General features: G+C 39.5%; 2 protein-coding genes across 3 annotated transcripts in view; one reads left to right on the top strand and one right to left on the bottom strand.

Moving 5' to 3' along the window:
* The window catches only part of ABCC5 (ATP binding cassette subfamily C member 5), a 528,771-nt gene that overhangs the window by 207,188 nt on the left and 305,208 nt on the right, over positions 1–16,375 (top strand). The window lies entirely within an intron of this gene.
* Positions 1–16,375, bottom strand: part of LOC134499607 (cytochrome P450 2J5-like) — a 56,239-nt gene that overhangs the window by 21,642 nt on the left and 18,222 nt on the right. For both annotated transcript variants that reach the window (XM_063306332.1, XM_063306331.1), the window contains 3 exons: positions 16,100–16,276; positions 5,408–5,549; positions 4,023–4,210 (listed from right to left, as the gene is read on the bottom strand). In XM_063306332.1, coding sequence (XP_063162402.1) covers positions 4,023–4,210; positions 5,408–5,549; positions 16,100–16,276 — 507 coding nt within the window. The remainder of the gene's footprint in view (positions 1–4,022; positions 4,211–5,407; positions 5,550–16,099; positions 16,277–16,375) is intronic.

The following is a 16,375-nucleotide window of genomic DNA, read 5'->3' as shown; positions in this document are numbered from 1 at the left end:
CCAGATTTCTATGGATTTCATTGTGGACCTGCTTCCCAATCAGAAGAAAACTGTCATTTGGGTCATAAAGGATTTTTTCTCTAAGCAAGCTCATTTCATTCCATGTGCATCCATCCTGTCAGCCACACAATTGGTGCACCTATTTTTCTACCACATCTACCACCTCCACGGTAGCCCCTCCCGCTTAATTTCGGACCGCGGCACACAGTTCACTTCTCAATTTTGGAAATCATTTTTAAAATTGATTGGCACTAAACAAGCACTGTCCACATCGTCCCATCCACAGACTGACGGTTCTACTGAGATTTAAATGCCACTCTTGAACAGTTCCTTAGAGCATACATTAATTACCATCAGAATGATTGGGGGGAGTTGTTACCTTTTGCTGAAGTTGCTTACAATAATGCTGTCCATCAAAGTACCAGACAAACCCCTTTTTGTATGGTTTCTGGTCACGACTTTGTTTCCATCCCTGAACTGCCACAGCCCCCTTCCCCAACATGTTCCGCATCTGACTGGGCTGTTAAACGGTCTGATTCCTGGCCAGTAATTCAACAGGCTTTGGCTGATGCACAGGCTGCTTACAAAGTTCAAGCCGATAAGCATCGTTCTTTACAGCACGATTTTGAAGTTGGGGATCAAGTTTATCTTTCTACAAAGTTCATCCAGTCTACACAACCATCGAAAAAGCTTGCTCCCAAGTTTATTGGTCCCTTTCCTGTTGTGGGTATTGTCAATCCAGTTACTGTTAGGTTAGATCTCCCTCACAATTTGAAATGGCTGCACCCTGTTTTCCATTGCAGCTTGCTGAAGCCTGTCCACCACTCTTCCTGCTGGCATCCTCAACCCCCACCTCCTCCCCCTATCATGATCGATGGCCAGCAGCACTTTGAAGTCAAAGAGGTCATCGATTCCTGCAAGCTCTGTGGCACTCTCCAGTATCTGATTCGCTGGAAGCACTTTCCCCACCCCGAATGGGTGCCTGCTCGCCACATTAACGCTCCTGATTTAGTTCGCAGTTTCCATGCCGCCTATCCTTTCAAGCCTGCTGCTTAATTTTTTTTGGGGGGGGGCTGTATGTCATGTTCACTGTTTCAATGTGCAATGTACATCGTAACGTTTCACATGCCATGGCGCTGATGCGCGTTTCTGGTTGGGAGGGAGCTGCTGTGAAACCTTGTGCCCAGTTCTGTATCTATGTTTGTTTCAATGGAATGTGTTTGGGTTATCTTTTGTGTTCAAGGTCTGTTTCTCACAGATCAGCAGAACTCGTTAGGAGCACCTGGGATTGTGCACTTGAGACGGTTCTACGGGGGGAGGGATTTCATTTGCATCAGGGGTTTTAAGTGCGATTATGGTGTGCTTTCATCATTCTCAGCTTTCTTTGTACCTGCATACTATTCTTTAATAAATCAGATATCTTTGTATTCCTGCTTATGAGTCTGAGAATGTTTTAGAATAGGCAACCATTACATACTCATGCACAACCTGTACACAGATCAAGAGGCAGTCGTTAGAACAGAAAACAGTGATACTGAGTGGTTCAAAATTGGAAAAGGTGTGTGGCAAGGTTGTATACATTCACCCTACTTATTCAATGTGTACACTGAACAACTAATTCGAGAAGCAGGAATCTGCGAAGAAGAACTGGGTATCAGAATTCGTGGAAGACTCATTAACAACCTGCAATATGCAGATGATACAACTTTGCTTGCTGGAAGTGAAGAAGATTTGAAGTACTTGCTGATAAAGATCAAAGATTGTAGTCAGCAATACGGACTACATCTGAATGTGAAGAAGACAAAGATGTTCACAAATGGACCAATAAACAATGTCACAATAAATGGAGAAGAAATTGAAGTCTTCAACAGTTTCAGTCTACTCGGATCAACAATAAATGCCAAGGGAAGTAGTAATCAAAAAATCAAACGACGTAGCATGCTGGGAAAATCTGCCATCAAAGACCCATCTAAAGTTTTCAGAAGTAAATATGTCAGTTTAAAAACAAAGGTGCAGCTGACTCACGTCATGGTCTTCTCAATTGCCACTTATGCCTGTGAAAGTTGGACATTAAAAAAAGAAGATAGAAGAAGAATTGATGCATTCGAATTGGGTGCTGGTGAAGATTATTGAAAATACCATGGACTGCCAGAAGGACAAACAAATCAGTTTTAGAAGAAATACAGCCAGAATGTTCCCTAGAGGTGAAGATAACTAGGCTTAGACTCTCATACTTTGGGCACATCACCAGGAAAGACTGATCGCTTGAAAAGGACATCATGTTTGGTTAAGTGGAGGGCCAGCAGAAAAGAGGAAGACCTTCAATGCGATGGATTGATACAATTACTGCAACAATGGATGCAAACATTGGAACAATCAGGCATATGGTGCAAGACCAAACAGCATTTCGTTCTGTTATACATAGGGTCACCATGAGTCATAAACAACTCAACAGCAACTAACAACAACAACTGGTTGGAGTAGGTGGCCCTGCAGGAATCCAGACATCAAGCCACTGAAGGACTTTATAGATTCAAACTAGCACCTAAAATTGTATCCAGAAACCAATCAGTAACCAATACAGGGTTCACAAAACCAGATTTTACATGCTCCCAATGCCAGGAGCCAGAAAGTATGTGGACCACTGCATTTTGGACCAATTGTAATTTCTGAATGGTCTCTAGGGGCAGCCCAAGTACATTACTATATAGTCTGTTGGCTCATATCCAGACCCTGACAGTTTCCAGACTCTGGGCAGGATATCAACAGTATCTCCCTAACAGCCTGCAATAGCCATGTACAGTTGGGTATAATTAGCTTACAGATTGCTGCGAATTATCCAACACCAGAGGATCCAGAGATGGCCTCTTCAGGAGGGTGCAAACCACAGCCTCTTTCAGGTCTGTCAGGAACTCTCCCTCCCGTAACAAGGCAGTGCCAATTTCCTAGAGCCAAGTGGTCACTACCCCATACAAGTCAGGAAGGGCAGGGATCCAGTGGCCAAGTAGCAGAAGACAACCGAGACGGTGCCCTGTCCATTTCCTTGGAGGACCCAGACCAAATGGAGTCCCAGATAACAGGGTCCAGCAGTTCCCCAGTCACCACCAAAGACTGTCTAAGCAAGGCTGTAGTGAATCTAAGCAACTCTGTCAGCAAAATGCCACACAAGACTGTGTCTTTCCCAAAAGAGAACTCACCATCCTGAACAAGGCCGCTGGAAGGCAGCCCTCTGACACAATAAAGGAGGAGAAGTAAGAACGCTTCTCCTCCCTTCTCATAACCATGTGTGGTTGGCTTTGCTCCTAGACTTCCTCCACCAGCACTCCAGACACTGTTTTGCACTTCATCTCCCAAAAGGACTCAGTAAATCAAGGAGCTGCCCCCAAAAGAAGTTGTTTTGTTTTATTTTGTTGCCCCGGTCGCAATGCATTGCATGAGATCAGTATTCCTACCGGTAACCACTGCCATCTCCCATCTGGGCAATCCCTGCCCTTACCCTCTGGCCCGCAGCTCTTGGCCTTCGGCTGCAGGCACGCTACCATCATGGATCCAGGCCTTCCAGAGATGATCTTTTCTGCAGATTCTCTGGCTGGAAGGATCTGCCCTTGGGAGGGGAGAGGAGCAAGGGTTCCCACTCTCCAGAACACTCATACACATTCACAAACACTTCCCTTGCAACAATTTCGGGTTGCACTTGCTTGCCAGAGAGGAAAATGAACACACAACACCCACCAAATATCTCAGCAAGTGTATCATGCTGTGCAAATCCATCTGCTAGATTTTTACCTGAGTGATTAAACATGTTCTGCAGACCACAGCCACTACTTTATCAGAAATGTATACTTGAGGTTGTGACACAGCTTTTGTTCATTTGTGAAATAAAAATCTGAACTTTCAGCTGAACATCTGCTGAGTTGATACAATGTGCTAAGTATAGTTTGCTTAACCATGTTTTACTGACTTATCCCTAATTGCTTGGTTTCACTAGGCTATATACAGCCAGAAGGATCCATATTCTGTACCTTGGGGATGAGAAAACCATTCAGATAGACATCCTTCACACATTTTCTTGCAAGCCCATAAAGTAAGGCATATTTGCTTCGCATGATTTCATGAATGACAGCGTTGGTGTATGGCGTTTTCTTCCGATCTTCATAACAGATTGAGTGAGATGAACTGAAGACTTCTTCCAGCTCCTTGTGCACATTATCTGAGAAAAAGAGTGAAAACGTGTTTTATTTCAGTCCCTTCAATTTATCTTCAAAAAGAAATAAGGTAAACTGAGAGCTATTATTCTGCATATGAAATGATTTCATATGATTGCCATTAAAAACAAAATGGCCCTGAATCGTAAGTGACCTGGAGGGTAGCATCCTGGCATCAAGGGAAATCTGCTTGCTTATTTAATTATTTGTTTATTTGCTAATTTAGTCAATGACCCTAATCAATGAAAATTCTGGGCAGTGTACAACAAAGAAATGAAACAGGTCAAATAATCTAAAAAGAGGAGTCTACAGTAAGGACCTTCTCTCTACAATGGGTGCCCACAATCTACCAAGACCAAAGCCATGCTGCATAATGAGGAACCACACTGCAACATGCAAGGAGGGGTGGGGGGTGGCATGTTCCAAAGCACGGGGGCCAGGACAGGTCTCCCCCCATGCCATACCCCATATAGTACTTATCCTGGTATATTTGTTTACTCTGATGACAATTGGATTGACCCCAGACTCAGAGACGTATCAAGTCTTGGACTCCAGCTGTGTTTCATATTATCTCCCTCCAGGGTAAGGGAGAATTTTATTACACAAAGTCAGCTTTGAGCTTGACATGTAGAACTGTATGCTAGCAGATCTATATTTATTTCTAACTTAGATCTTATTTCTAAATCTTATTTATTAAACACTAAATCTATGTGAGAAGAATGTGAGAAGTTGTGAGAAGGATGTTCTAATGGCTTATTGACTTTCTTCGACTTGTTCTTTTTCATTGGTTCATCAATAGAATTTTATTTCTATCAGTCTGTTGATGGCTAATTTGACAGAGTGCCAGGCTTTGAGGAAATCTCTTGCATTCTTAGACCTGGCTTGGTCTAACCTGTATCCAGTTTCCCAACCTTAACTGGGGTTGAACTTGTCTTTGTGCTATGAAACTATGAAACCTTCCTTGTATCTTTTGACAGTTAACTGCTATTGATGGATGTGTTCCGCCATCTTCTACCTGTTGGTCCTACATGGTGGTTTTTGTAGTCCCTTTATTGTACAAGAGTTGAATTAAAAGTAATGCTTTCACCTCCATAACTTTAAATAGGAACATTGTAAGAAATAAATTTTAAAAAATTCCTGAAATGAGCTCTTTTGTTGCCTGTATTACATCTCATGGTCACCACAGCATCTCTTTGTCTCACCTTGGATATCCAGATGACTTGCCATAAGTAGCACTGCCCATTGGAGAGAAGCGGAAGTTGTGTCTGTCCCAGCAACAAAGAGGTCAGCAATACAATAAACCAAGTTGTCTTCATCATAGGTAGAACTGGGATTATCCTTGCTCTAGAATTAACAGTAATAAAGCTGAAATGCCATTTGCATATTGTTATCAATACCTGCCAACTTAATGTCTCCCTATTCTATTCCATGGGCCATTTTGTCTGGGAAGAAAGGCACTGTTGCCCAAACCATCAGGATGGCATGAGATTTGGGAAAAGAATTTATTTCAGTAGGATTGAAAAAAAAATGGAGTTGTTTTGTATATAAATCCTCAACTATATCCAAAACTTATATTGACTCAGGATTATGGCAGATATGTCAGGGTGGGAGTTAATCTAAAGGGAGCTAAGACTTTTGATATTGGGAATTTATGCCCTAAAATGAAGATAAAACAGCATTTTATAAAGGACTTAGGGATAAATTATTGGATTTTACTTATGAAAATTGGTGTCTCCTGGGGGATTGGAATGGAATGGCTTCCCCACAAAAAGACAGAACTTCTGAGAAAAATGTTAAAAATACACAGGGTAAAGTACCAAAGATTGATTGATTGGATAATATGGAGCTTGTTGATGCATGGAGGTATAAAAATGGTGATTCAAAAGAATATACTTATTTTTCTGAAAGACAGATCTTTTTCTTTTTTTTAATAAGAACTTTTTTTAATCAATATAGTTAAATACAAAACAGTAAATACAGTAAAGATAGAAGATAGAATTAAAAGAAAAAAGACACAAACTATAAAGGTGAAAATAGAAAGAAAATAGAAACAAAGAGATGACTTCCTGCTATCCCAATTACAGATATGAGTATAATTAAAATAAAATATCTTACCACTAATTTTTCCATATTAACATTATTTCTATCCAAACAAACCCACTAATAAGTAAAACCCACAATCATAACTTCACTTTTTTCCATCACGAGCAGGTAATCTAAAAATGGTTGGCATGAATCTACAAATCTGGAAACAGTATTATCTCTTATTAGAGCAGTTAGCTTTGCCATTTGTGCCAAGTCCGTTAATTTAATTATTCATTCTTCCATTGTTGGTATTTGTGGTTCCCTCCATCGTTGAGCATAAAGTATTCTTGCAGCAGTGGTCATACACAGAAGCAAAGTTCCATGCTGTTTCTCCAGCTCTTTCTCCATAGGCTGACCATATGTACCGTTTTGAACGGGACAGTCCCGTTTTTTTAACATTTCCCGACCATCCCGTCATTTTAATATAAATGTCAATTTTGTCCTGTTTTTTTAAAAAAACATTGGAGCCATTATTAGAAAAAGCAGGAAAAAATTGAAATTGAAATTGAAAAGGAGGCTGATTTACCCATTGGCAGTAGTTCTCAATCCGGCAGGAAACCTAGAGGGGGAACTGCAGGAACAGCTGATTGGCGGTGAGCAAGAGGAAGAGGAAGAGTCACTGCCGCCAATCAGTGCAGTGGAAGATGGTTGGAAAAGCGCACCCAGCAGAAAAGAAGCTGATTGGCTCTCAGGCCAAAACGGTGGGAAGAAAATAAAATAAAAGGGCATGCCAGAGAGGAACAGGTTGTCAGGGACAACTGTTCACTAGAATTCTCCATTCCTGTTCTTCTGCCCCAGCTCGCCACCACCTTCAGCCCTCCTGCACTTCTCCACCCAACCCCACCCCTGCACCAGCTTCTCTGGACCCAACCACTGCTGTACCTCCCCCTCCTGCACCTTCCCAGCAAGGACCAGCAAATGGATCTTAAAAACTCTTTAAAACTTTTTGTATCATCTTACTTTTCCATGAATATGTAATATTACATAATATTACATAATTTAACCCTGTCCCGTTTTGCCATCCGAATGTTCCATTTTTGTCTCAAGGAAATAGGGTCAGCCTATTTCTCCATCAAACCTAATGAAAACAATTCTGTGATTTTTTATATTTACTTTAAGAATTTTTTTGGATAACAATGCATATCTGATCCCAAAATTTCTATGCTTTTTCACACCAGAGGTGGTAAAAGGTTCCTTCTTCCTGTGAACATTTCCAACAAACATTTGTTACACTGTTAAACATTTTCAATAACTTGTCAGGCTTTAGGTACCAGTGGTACATCATTTTATAAAATTTTTCCTTTAAATTATAATTCAGTGTAAATTTTAAACCTTTTGTCCACATTTTTCCCACTGTTCCATCACAATATTATATCCAAAATTCCTAGCCCATTTAACCATACTCTCCTTGACTTGTTCATCTTCCAGATTCATTTGTAGTAACATCTTGTACAATTTGGTAATAACATGTTCATCATTCATACAGAGTTGAGTCTCAAGACAAGTTATTTTGTTTACGAATCTAAAATTCTTTTTATCCAACTTAAAATGTTCAAATAATTGCATATAAATAAACCAGTGGCACGTGAGACCTTCTGTCTCTAATTTTTCTCTTGTCTTAAAGATTGGTTCACCCTCTTCAAAATTCAATAAATCTTTATACTTTAACCACTTTATTTCTCCCACATTTTCTCTTCTAGCAAATGCTTCCAGAGGCATTTCTTTAAGCACAATTATATCCTCACCTCCAATATTAAGTTTAGCATCAAAATATGCTTGCAAAACCAAACCTCTTTTTTTTTCTAGAAAACTCTACCAGTACATCTCTCGGTTTATTATGTATAATTGCATATTTAGAATTAATACATTTTTTTTCTATTTCATCCAACATCCTGTCTTCTTCCCAATCAATTAAAGATGCCAAAGCTTGTATAATCATTTCTTTTAAGTCTTCTTCTTTAACTTCAGGTATTCCCCTGAATCTGAAACAAAATTCCTTGTCTCTTAATTCCAATAGTACAATTCTATCAAGTTCATTCTCTCTTTCACTCTCCAACAGGTCAACTCTATCATTAACATTTTAAAATTCTCCTTCCATTTTCTTTTCCATCTTCTCCAATGTTTGGTCAAGCCTTTTTTCAAAATCAGCAAAGTTTAATTCCAATGATCGGTTAACACTTTGAATAATGGTTTGCAAAGTTTTAAGGGTGTATTCTTCAAACGTGCCTTTTCTCCAATCACATTCTCCAGACCCATGCTTTACGTGCTTTCTAGTATTCATTACGTAATTTATTTAAAAGGCAAATTAAACCAACTTGTATCTTTGTTTAAAGTAAGAAAAAAGCAAAAAGAGAAAAAAAAGGAGGCTGCCATACAATGATAGATATTTCAAGTTGCCTGCTCAAGTTGTTCGCCCTTTAAATTCAGTAGAAACACACTAAAGAAGCCTTGAATATAATGAAAAGACCACCAAGAGAAAACGTTTTTTCTGTAGTAGAGATAGCCTCTTCGAATTTTCTAGTAAAAGTACAACAAAGTGATTTTAGAAATGAGGTGGTCGGAAGTAATGTCCTTTTAAAGGCTTCATACATGGCTTCTACAAGATGGTTCTCGCACTTCCCAGCTGCCTATCACCATTCAGTCATGTCTCTGCGGTTCCTTGATGAGTTCCAGCCATCCAGAAGATACAGGGAGCGATTAGCCAGCTTCTCCTTCCCTGGAGAATGCTTTGTGTCTCAAAATAAATCCTAAGACACCCAATAATTGCCACATTGAAAGTCCTAGCTATGGAGCTTCGCTAGGACCAGCCTTCCACCATTTCCCCGCACCAGAAGTCTCCAAGACAGATCTTTTTCAAGAATAGATAGGATTTGGATTTCTATGACTCTGGCTAATAATGTTTATAAAGACATTACCAAAGACTTTTTCAGATCACGCTCCAGTGACTTTAACTTTTTAAAGGAAAAATGGATCTTTTAGGTGGAGATTGAATGAGATGTTGTTACAAAAAGAAACAGTGGTGGAGGATTGTAAAAAGAAGTTAAAGGATTTTTAAAAAATAATCTTAATAAAGGCACAGAAGTATGGATGGTTTGAGATGCAAGTAACACTTTGGTAAGAGAATATTTTATACAAATTCACTAGTGAATTTAAAAAAGAAAAGGAAAGACAAAATACAAATGATTTTGGATGAGATAAGAAAAAGGAAGAAGAATTTTTAAAATCCCTGGGGATGACAACTTTTACTCACTAAATTAAGCTTTTACAGAGACAATTATCTATGTTAACAGTGAGAGAGATGGAAATAAAGATGAACTATGCAAAACAAAGAAATTTTCTATTTGCAAATAAACTGGGGAAATGGTTGGCATGTTGTTATTGTTGTTCAGTCGTTAAGTCATGTCCGACTCTTCGTGACCCCATGGACCATAGCACGCCAGGCCTTCCTGTCCTCCACTGCCTCCCAGAGTTTACTCAAATTCACATTCATTGCATCAGTGTTGCTATCTAACCATTTCATCCTCTGCCTTCAGTCTTTCCTAACTTCAGGGTCTTTTCCAGTGAGTCCTCTCTTTGCATTAGGTGGCCAAAGTATTTGAGCTTTAGCTTCAGTATCTGCCCTTCCAATGAGCAGTCAGGGCTGATTTCCTGTAGGGTTGACTGATTTGACCTCCTTGCAGTACAAGAGACTCTCAAGAGTCTTCTCCAGCACCACAGTTTGAAAGCATCAATTCTTTGGCATTCAGCCTTCCTTATGGTCCAACTCTCACAGCCATACATTACTACTGGGAAAACCATAGCTCTGATTATATGGACCTTTGTCAGCAAGGTGGTTTCTGCTTTTTAATATGCTGTCTAGGTTTGCCATAGCTTTCCTCCCAAGGAGCAAGCTCCCAAGGAGCAAGCATCAAGGAGCAATTATCTATGTTAACACTGAGAGAGATGGAAATAAAGATGAACTATGCAAAACAAAGAAATTTTGAATTTACAAATAAACTGAGGAAATGGTTGGCATACAAGTTGTGAAAAGAAAAAAAATAGAAAGTGATATTAAAGTTACAAGAAGGAAATACTGCAATAAAAGATAATGCTAATATGCAAAAAGTGTTTCATCAGTATTATACTACTTTATACAAAAGTCAAGAAATCTCCTCGGAAAAAGTGGATGAATATTTGCATTGACAGAATTTACCGAAGATTACAGAGAATCAGAGACAAACTTTGAATGGACCTATAACAATAACAGAGCTGTGTGAAGCTATCAAAAAGACTAAAACAGGAAAGGCACCTGGTGCAGATGGGTTGCTGGCCTTTTACTATAAATGTCTAGAAGAGGAGCTTTTACAACCTTTACAACAAATGATGAATATTACTTTACAGAATGGAAAGATTCCTGATAGCTGGAAGGAGGCTAATATAGCATTAATACCTAAAGAGGGACAAGATGAACTATCAACCAATATCTTTATTGAATAATAACTATAAACTGTTTACCACGATTTTGGCAAAAAGGTTGAAGATAATTTTACAGGATTTTATTCATGAAAATCAATGTGGGTTTTTACCTAAAAGACAATTACAAGCTAATATTAGGAATGTCTTGAATATTTTGGAATACTTGGAGCAACATAATGAAAAACAAGCTGCATTGATATTTTTAGATGCAGAAAAGGCCTTTGACAATTTGAATTGGATTATTGTTTGTTTGTTTGTTTAGGGTTCTGGAACATATGAACCCTGGAGATAATTTTATTCAGTGGGTAAGATTGATTTATACTTCTCAGAAAGCACAAATAATTGTTAATGGGGAACTAATGAAATCTTGTGAGATTCAAAACGGGACAAGACAAGAATGTCTGCTGTCTCCACTTCTGTTCTTTTTAGTTCTTGAGGTAGTGAATAGAGACATAAGACTGAAGACAAGGACTGAATCTGACCAAACACAAGCTAGAGCTGCTATCAAGGCCTACCTTGTGGCAGTAAAAGCGGCGAAATGTCAATATTTCTCTGCTCTTATTGCGTCTGCAGAATGCCACCCAGTGGCCCTGTTTAAGATCACCCGATCCCTATTGGGGAAGGTGGGTCCGGTAACCTACCTACAGGGCCATGCAGAGGAGTTTTCCAGGCATCTGGAGGATAAAATCACTCAGATTCATGCCATATTGGATGCCAAGCATGGGGCATGGCCTGTGGAGATGCCTGGGGAACATACTTACCTGGTTATCTGGGAACAGTTTGATCCTGTTGGGCCTGAGGAAGTAGACAGGGTCCTCCGGTCTGTAAATGCCACCACTTGCCAATTAGATCCATGCCCCTCCTGGCAGGTGAAGGCAGCTCAGGAGGTGATGTGGGGAGGGGGGGTCCAGGCAATGGTGAACTCATCCTTGAGTGAGGGAGTATTTCTGACAACTTTTAAAGTGGTGCTGGCGCACCCCCTCCTCAAGAAACCATTGCTGGATCCCACTGTACTGGACAATTTTTGTCCAGTTTCCCACCTCCCCTTTTGAGAAAGTGGTGGCATTGCAGCTCCAAAGGATCCTAGATGTAACAGATTATCTGGACCCTTTTCAGTCAGGTTTCAGGTCTAGATATGGGATGGAAACAGCATTGGTTGCACTTTTGGATGATCTGTGGTGGGAGCAGGATGGGGGCAGTGCATCCATCCTTGCTCTTCTTGACCTCTCAGCAGCTTTTGATACCATCAACATGGTATCCTTTTGGGGAGGGTCAGGGAGTTGGGGGTGGGTGGTGCGGTTTTGCGCTGGTTCACCTCCTTCCTCCAGGACCAGTCCCAATAGGTGTTAATAAAGAGCAAGAGATCTGGCCCATGGCCCCTCCTTTGCAGGGTGCCCAGGATTCGGTACTCTCTCTGCTCCTTTTTAACATCTACATGAAACCACTGGGTGAGATCATCTGTCACCATGGGATGAGATATCAATATGCAGATACCCAGTTATACATCTCCATCCCAGGTGACTTAAGTGATGCTGTGACCATCCTCTCTCAGTGCCTGGAGGTTGTAGGGGTCTGGATAGGGAACAACAGGCTTCAGCTGAACCCTGGTAAGACGGAGTGGCTGTGGGTTGGGGGCTCCTTGGCATCCAGGAACTTACCATCTTTGGTTCTGGATGGGGTTGCATTGCCCCAGACAGTTTTGGTGTGGAACCTGGGGGTTCTCCTGGACTCACGACTCGTGCCCAAAGATCAGGTGGCAGCTGTGGGCAAAGGAGCCTTTCCCCAACTTCATGTTGTATGCCAGTTACACCCCCTCTTGGATCAGGAAGCCCTCCAGTCAGTCTCTCATGCCCTAGTCATCTCCCGTATAGACTATTGCAACGTGCTCTACATGGGTCTACAGCTGGTTCAGAATGCAGCCATGTGAGCAGTTTTAGGAGCCCCAAGGATGGAGCATATAACACCTTTGCTGCACAAGCTGCATTGGGTGCCAGTTTGTTTCTGGATGCAATTCAAGGTGTTGGCTATGACCTTTAAAGCCCTACATGAAATGGGTCAAGGTTACCTGAGGGACTGCCTCAGCCCCCTTAAATCCACCCATCCCATCCGGTAAGGCAGAGAGGACATGTTATGGACCCCATCCATGACAGACTGTCAATTGGTGGGGTCCAGGAAGAAGGCCTACTCTGCTGTAGCACCCGCCCTGTGGAACACGTTACCCCCAGAGGTGAGACAGGCCACCACTCTCCTGGCCTTCCAAAAGGGAATGAAAACCTGGCTTTGCCAACTCACTTGGGGTGGGAGGGGAGATAGTCAACCATGGTGGTGGTTGGCACTGTGATGCGGCCCTGAAGAATTTTATCAAAATTGTTTGTCCATCCAGGATTTTATATTTTGTATTTATATTTATATGGTGCACTTGTTTTTATTATTTTAATCTCTTGTTATTTTAATTGAATTGTAAACCTCCCAGAGTCACTTGGCGAGATGGGCAGTGAAGAAATGTGAGAAATAAATAAATAAGACAAGATGAAAGAATCATGGGAGTTAAGATTTAAAAAGAAACCTGTAAGTTAAGGGCATTTGTGGATGATTTGGTGTTAATTTTAGAAGATCCACTACAGGGAGTAGAAACATTAATGGAAAAGTTAAAATTAGTAATCAGAAGACAAATACGTTAACAAAAAGTATGAAATTAGAAGATCAAATAGAACTGATGGAGAAAACTGGTTTTAAGATTGCGAAAAAAAGTAAAATACTTGGGTATTACTATGACAAATATGAATTGTATTTTATTTCAAAATAATTGTGTTTAAGACATAGAATGAAATTAAGAAGGACATGTTAAGATGGAAGAAATTAAAAACTGTCATTGTTGGGAAGACTCTCTGTGATAAAAATGAATGTTTTGCCAAGAATGATGTTTTTGTTTCAGACAATACCTGTTTTGACAACTGATGTACCATTTAAACAATGGCAAAAAGATATATCTAAATTTATATGGCAAGGGAAAAAAACACAAGTTAAATATAAAGTGTTACAAGATGCAAAGGAAAGAGGAGGATTGGGCTTACCAGATTTGAAATTGTATGTTGCTGCTTGTTGTTTGGCCTGGATGAAAGAACAGATGTTGCTGAGAAACAAAACATTTTTTAGAGTTAGAAGGTCATGACCTGAGGTATGGATGGCATGGATATTTATGGTACAATAAGTTAAAGTTAACATGGATTTCAAAATTCGTTTTATTAGATGTGCCATATTGAGAATGTGGAATAGATATAAATCCAGGTTGTGCTGAAAACATCCTTATGGATCTCAGCTCAAGAAGCATATCATAGAAGAGAAACAGCAGACAAAGAAAAATGGTTGTCATATTGGGACAATATGCTGATTCAATATGTTGATTGCAAACAATCAACAATTTGTTGATTGCAAAACCATCAACAGGAATTTAAAATTAAATCAAGAGAGCAATTAATAGTAGAGGGATATAGTTGTCAATGGTTTTCCCATTTACAGTTATCAGAAAGCTTCAAAATGGACAAGAAGATTTATGGTATGAAGCAAAGTAAGACAGAATCTGAAGTACAATTGTACACTGATGATGAACACGTAATGGCTAAAATGTATAAACTTTTGTTGAAATTTGAAACAGAGGAAGAACAGGTTAAAGAATACATGATAGAGTGGGCTAAGAATTTTGGTTATAACATGCAGATGGAGCAATGGGAAAATATGTGGATAAAAGGGTTGAAATTTACGTCATGTAATGATCTTAAAGAACATTTTTATAAAATTTTTATTAAATGATGTATCGCTGGTATATGATGCCAGAGAAATTATCTAGAATGTACTTCAAATGCATGTTTGAAACGTGAACAAATGAAGGGACTTTTTATCATCTTTGGTGGACATGAAAAAAAGCTTTTAAAAAATGGATTCAAATACATACTTTGATACAGAGGATTTTAAAAATTAATATTCACTTGAAGCCAGAACTTTTCCTTTTAGGACTAATGGATAAGCAGTTAGAAAAAAGCCATGGAAGATTATTTCAATATACAGTATGATTACTGCAGTGAGATTATTATATGCACAAAAATGGAGAGATTCCACACTCCCCACTATGGAGGAATGGTTGGTGAAATTGACAGATCATGCTGAGATGGATAAATTAACTTCTTTGAGTAGAGAAAAGACACTATCTACATTTATTGGTGACTGGAAACCTCTTATGGACTTTTTGCGTAAAAATGAAAAAAAGGAACTTGTGATTTATGGCTTTGATGAGCAGACAGGATAGATTATAGAAAGAAGAGAGTCATGATGTAACTTTAGAGAAGGAGGTTAAAAGATAATTGTACTTGTAACTGCTGTGAAGAATATCAGAAAATATCATTGTGTCTTTCTTCTATCTTTTCTACTTTTTTTCTTTTCTTGCACTTTTTGCTCTTTCTTTGCTTTCCTTCTTTTTCTTTTCTCTTCCTTACTTTATATTAGTTTGTATTAATTTCTATCTTCTTTTTTTAAAGTTTCAATAAAAATCTTATTTTAAAAAAGGGTGTCATGAGATTGAGGGGGTTGAACTTAAAATTGGGACAAATTCAGAACTGAAGACCTCAGTGGAAGGAAGCATTAGAAGCGGTTGGGACACCTTAATTGAACCTGCTGAATTGAGAATGGCACAGAAAATGGCTCTACCCATTTCAATGTTCCATGTGGAAACTAGTCCTATAGAGTTAGAAAGACTTCTAGCTTAGCCTTATATTGGAGAACCAGCCTATCCACCACAAGTGGAAAAGAATTTCAGAAACATGGAGTTCCATCCCTATTGGGTCCACAAAATACAATATGCGACACCCGCCCCCCCACCAGATATACTACATTATGGCTTAATATGATGGTCTTATTCACATTTCATATGAAGACAATCAGTGGATTTCATGGACCATCACAAACATCCCAACCCCATCTAGTGTGTTAAATAATGTATTCTTAATGCCAGTTAAAGACCTCGTAGCTGCTTTCACACAACTTGCTAATTTTGCTTAGTGTTTACCCTTGTTTGGGTTTTTTGTTTATCTTTGTCAGGGAATGCAGTAATGGCTCATCATCATCATCATCATCATCATCATCAACTTACTGAAAAGCCTTTGCTAAGGAATATTACCAAATGCTTTTTGAAACAATGTCATTCTGGTCTTTATGTACAGTATATGTGTATTTACCATTTACTGTTACCGTTCACCCTGGGAATCTTATTAATGATTCCATAGAAGACATGCTCAGCAATAAATGGGAGTTACGCACTGATTCTTGATCAAGCAGTTTTCCCTGACAAAGCGAATGCTTACTTTCTCCATTTGAAATAAATAGAAATCAATGAAATCCTGTGGTTCATGCAGGTTCTGGTACTCCTTGTGATGTTTAATCTCCTTCTTTGCAAAAGAAACTACCATCTCCCCAGCAGATAGGGCAGTCTGGTGAGGGCCTGGCAGATGTTTCATGATACATGGGAAACCTTCATAGAGCTACAACAGAGACAGAGGAGAACAAATCCAGTTACAATAAAGGAGGTGTTTTCACCTGGGCCATGAACCACCTTCTATGAATTACTACATCAAGCTAAG

Source organism: Candoia aspera, chromosome 6, assembly GCF_035149785.1.
Source record: "Candoia aspera isolate rCanAsp1 chromosome 6, rCanAsp1.hap2, whole genome shotgun sequence".
In the NCBI taxonomy this organism is placed as follows: Eukaryota; Metazoa; Chordata; class Lepidosauria; order Squamata; family Boidae; genus Candoia; species Candoia aspera.
This window is presented reverse-complemented; position numbering and strand designations above follow the sequence as displayed.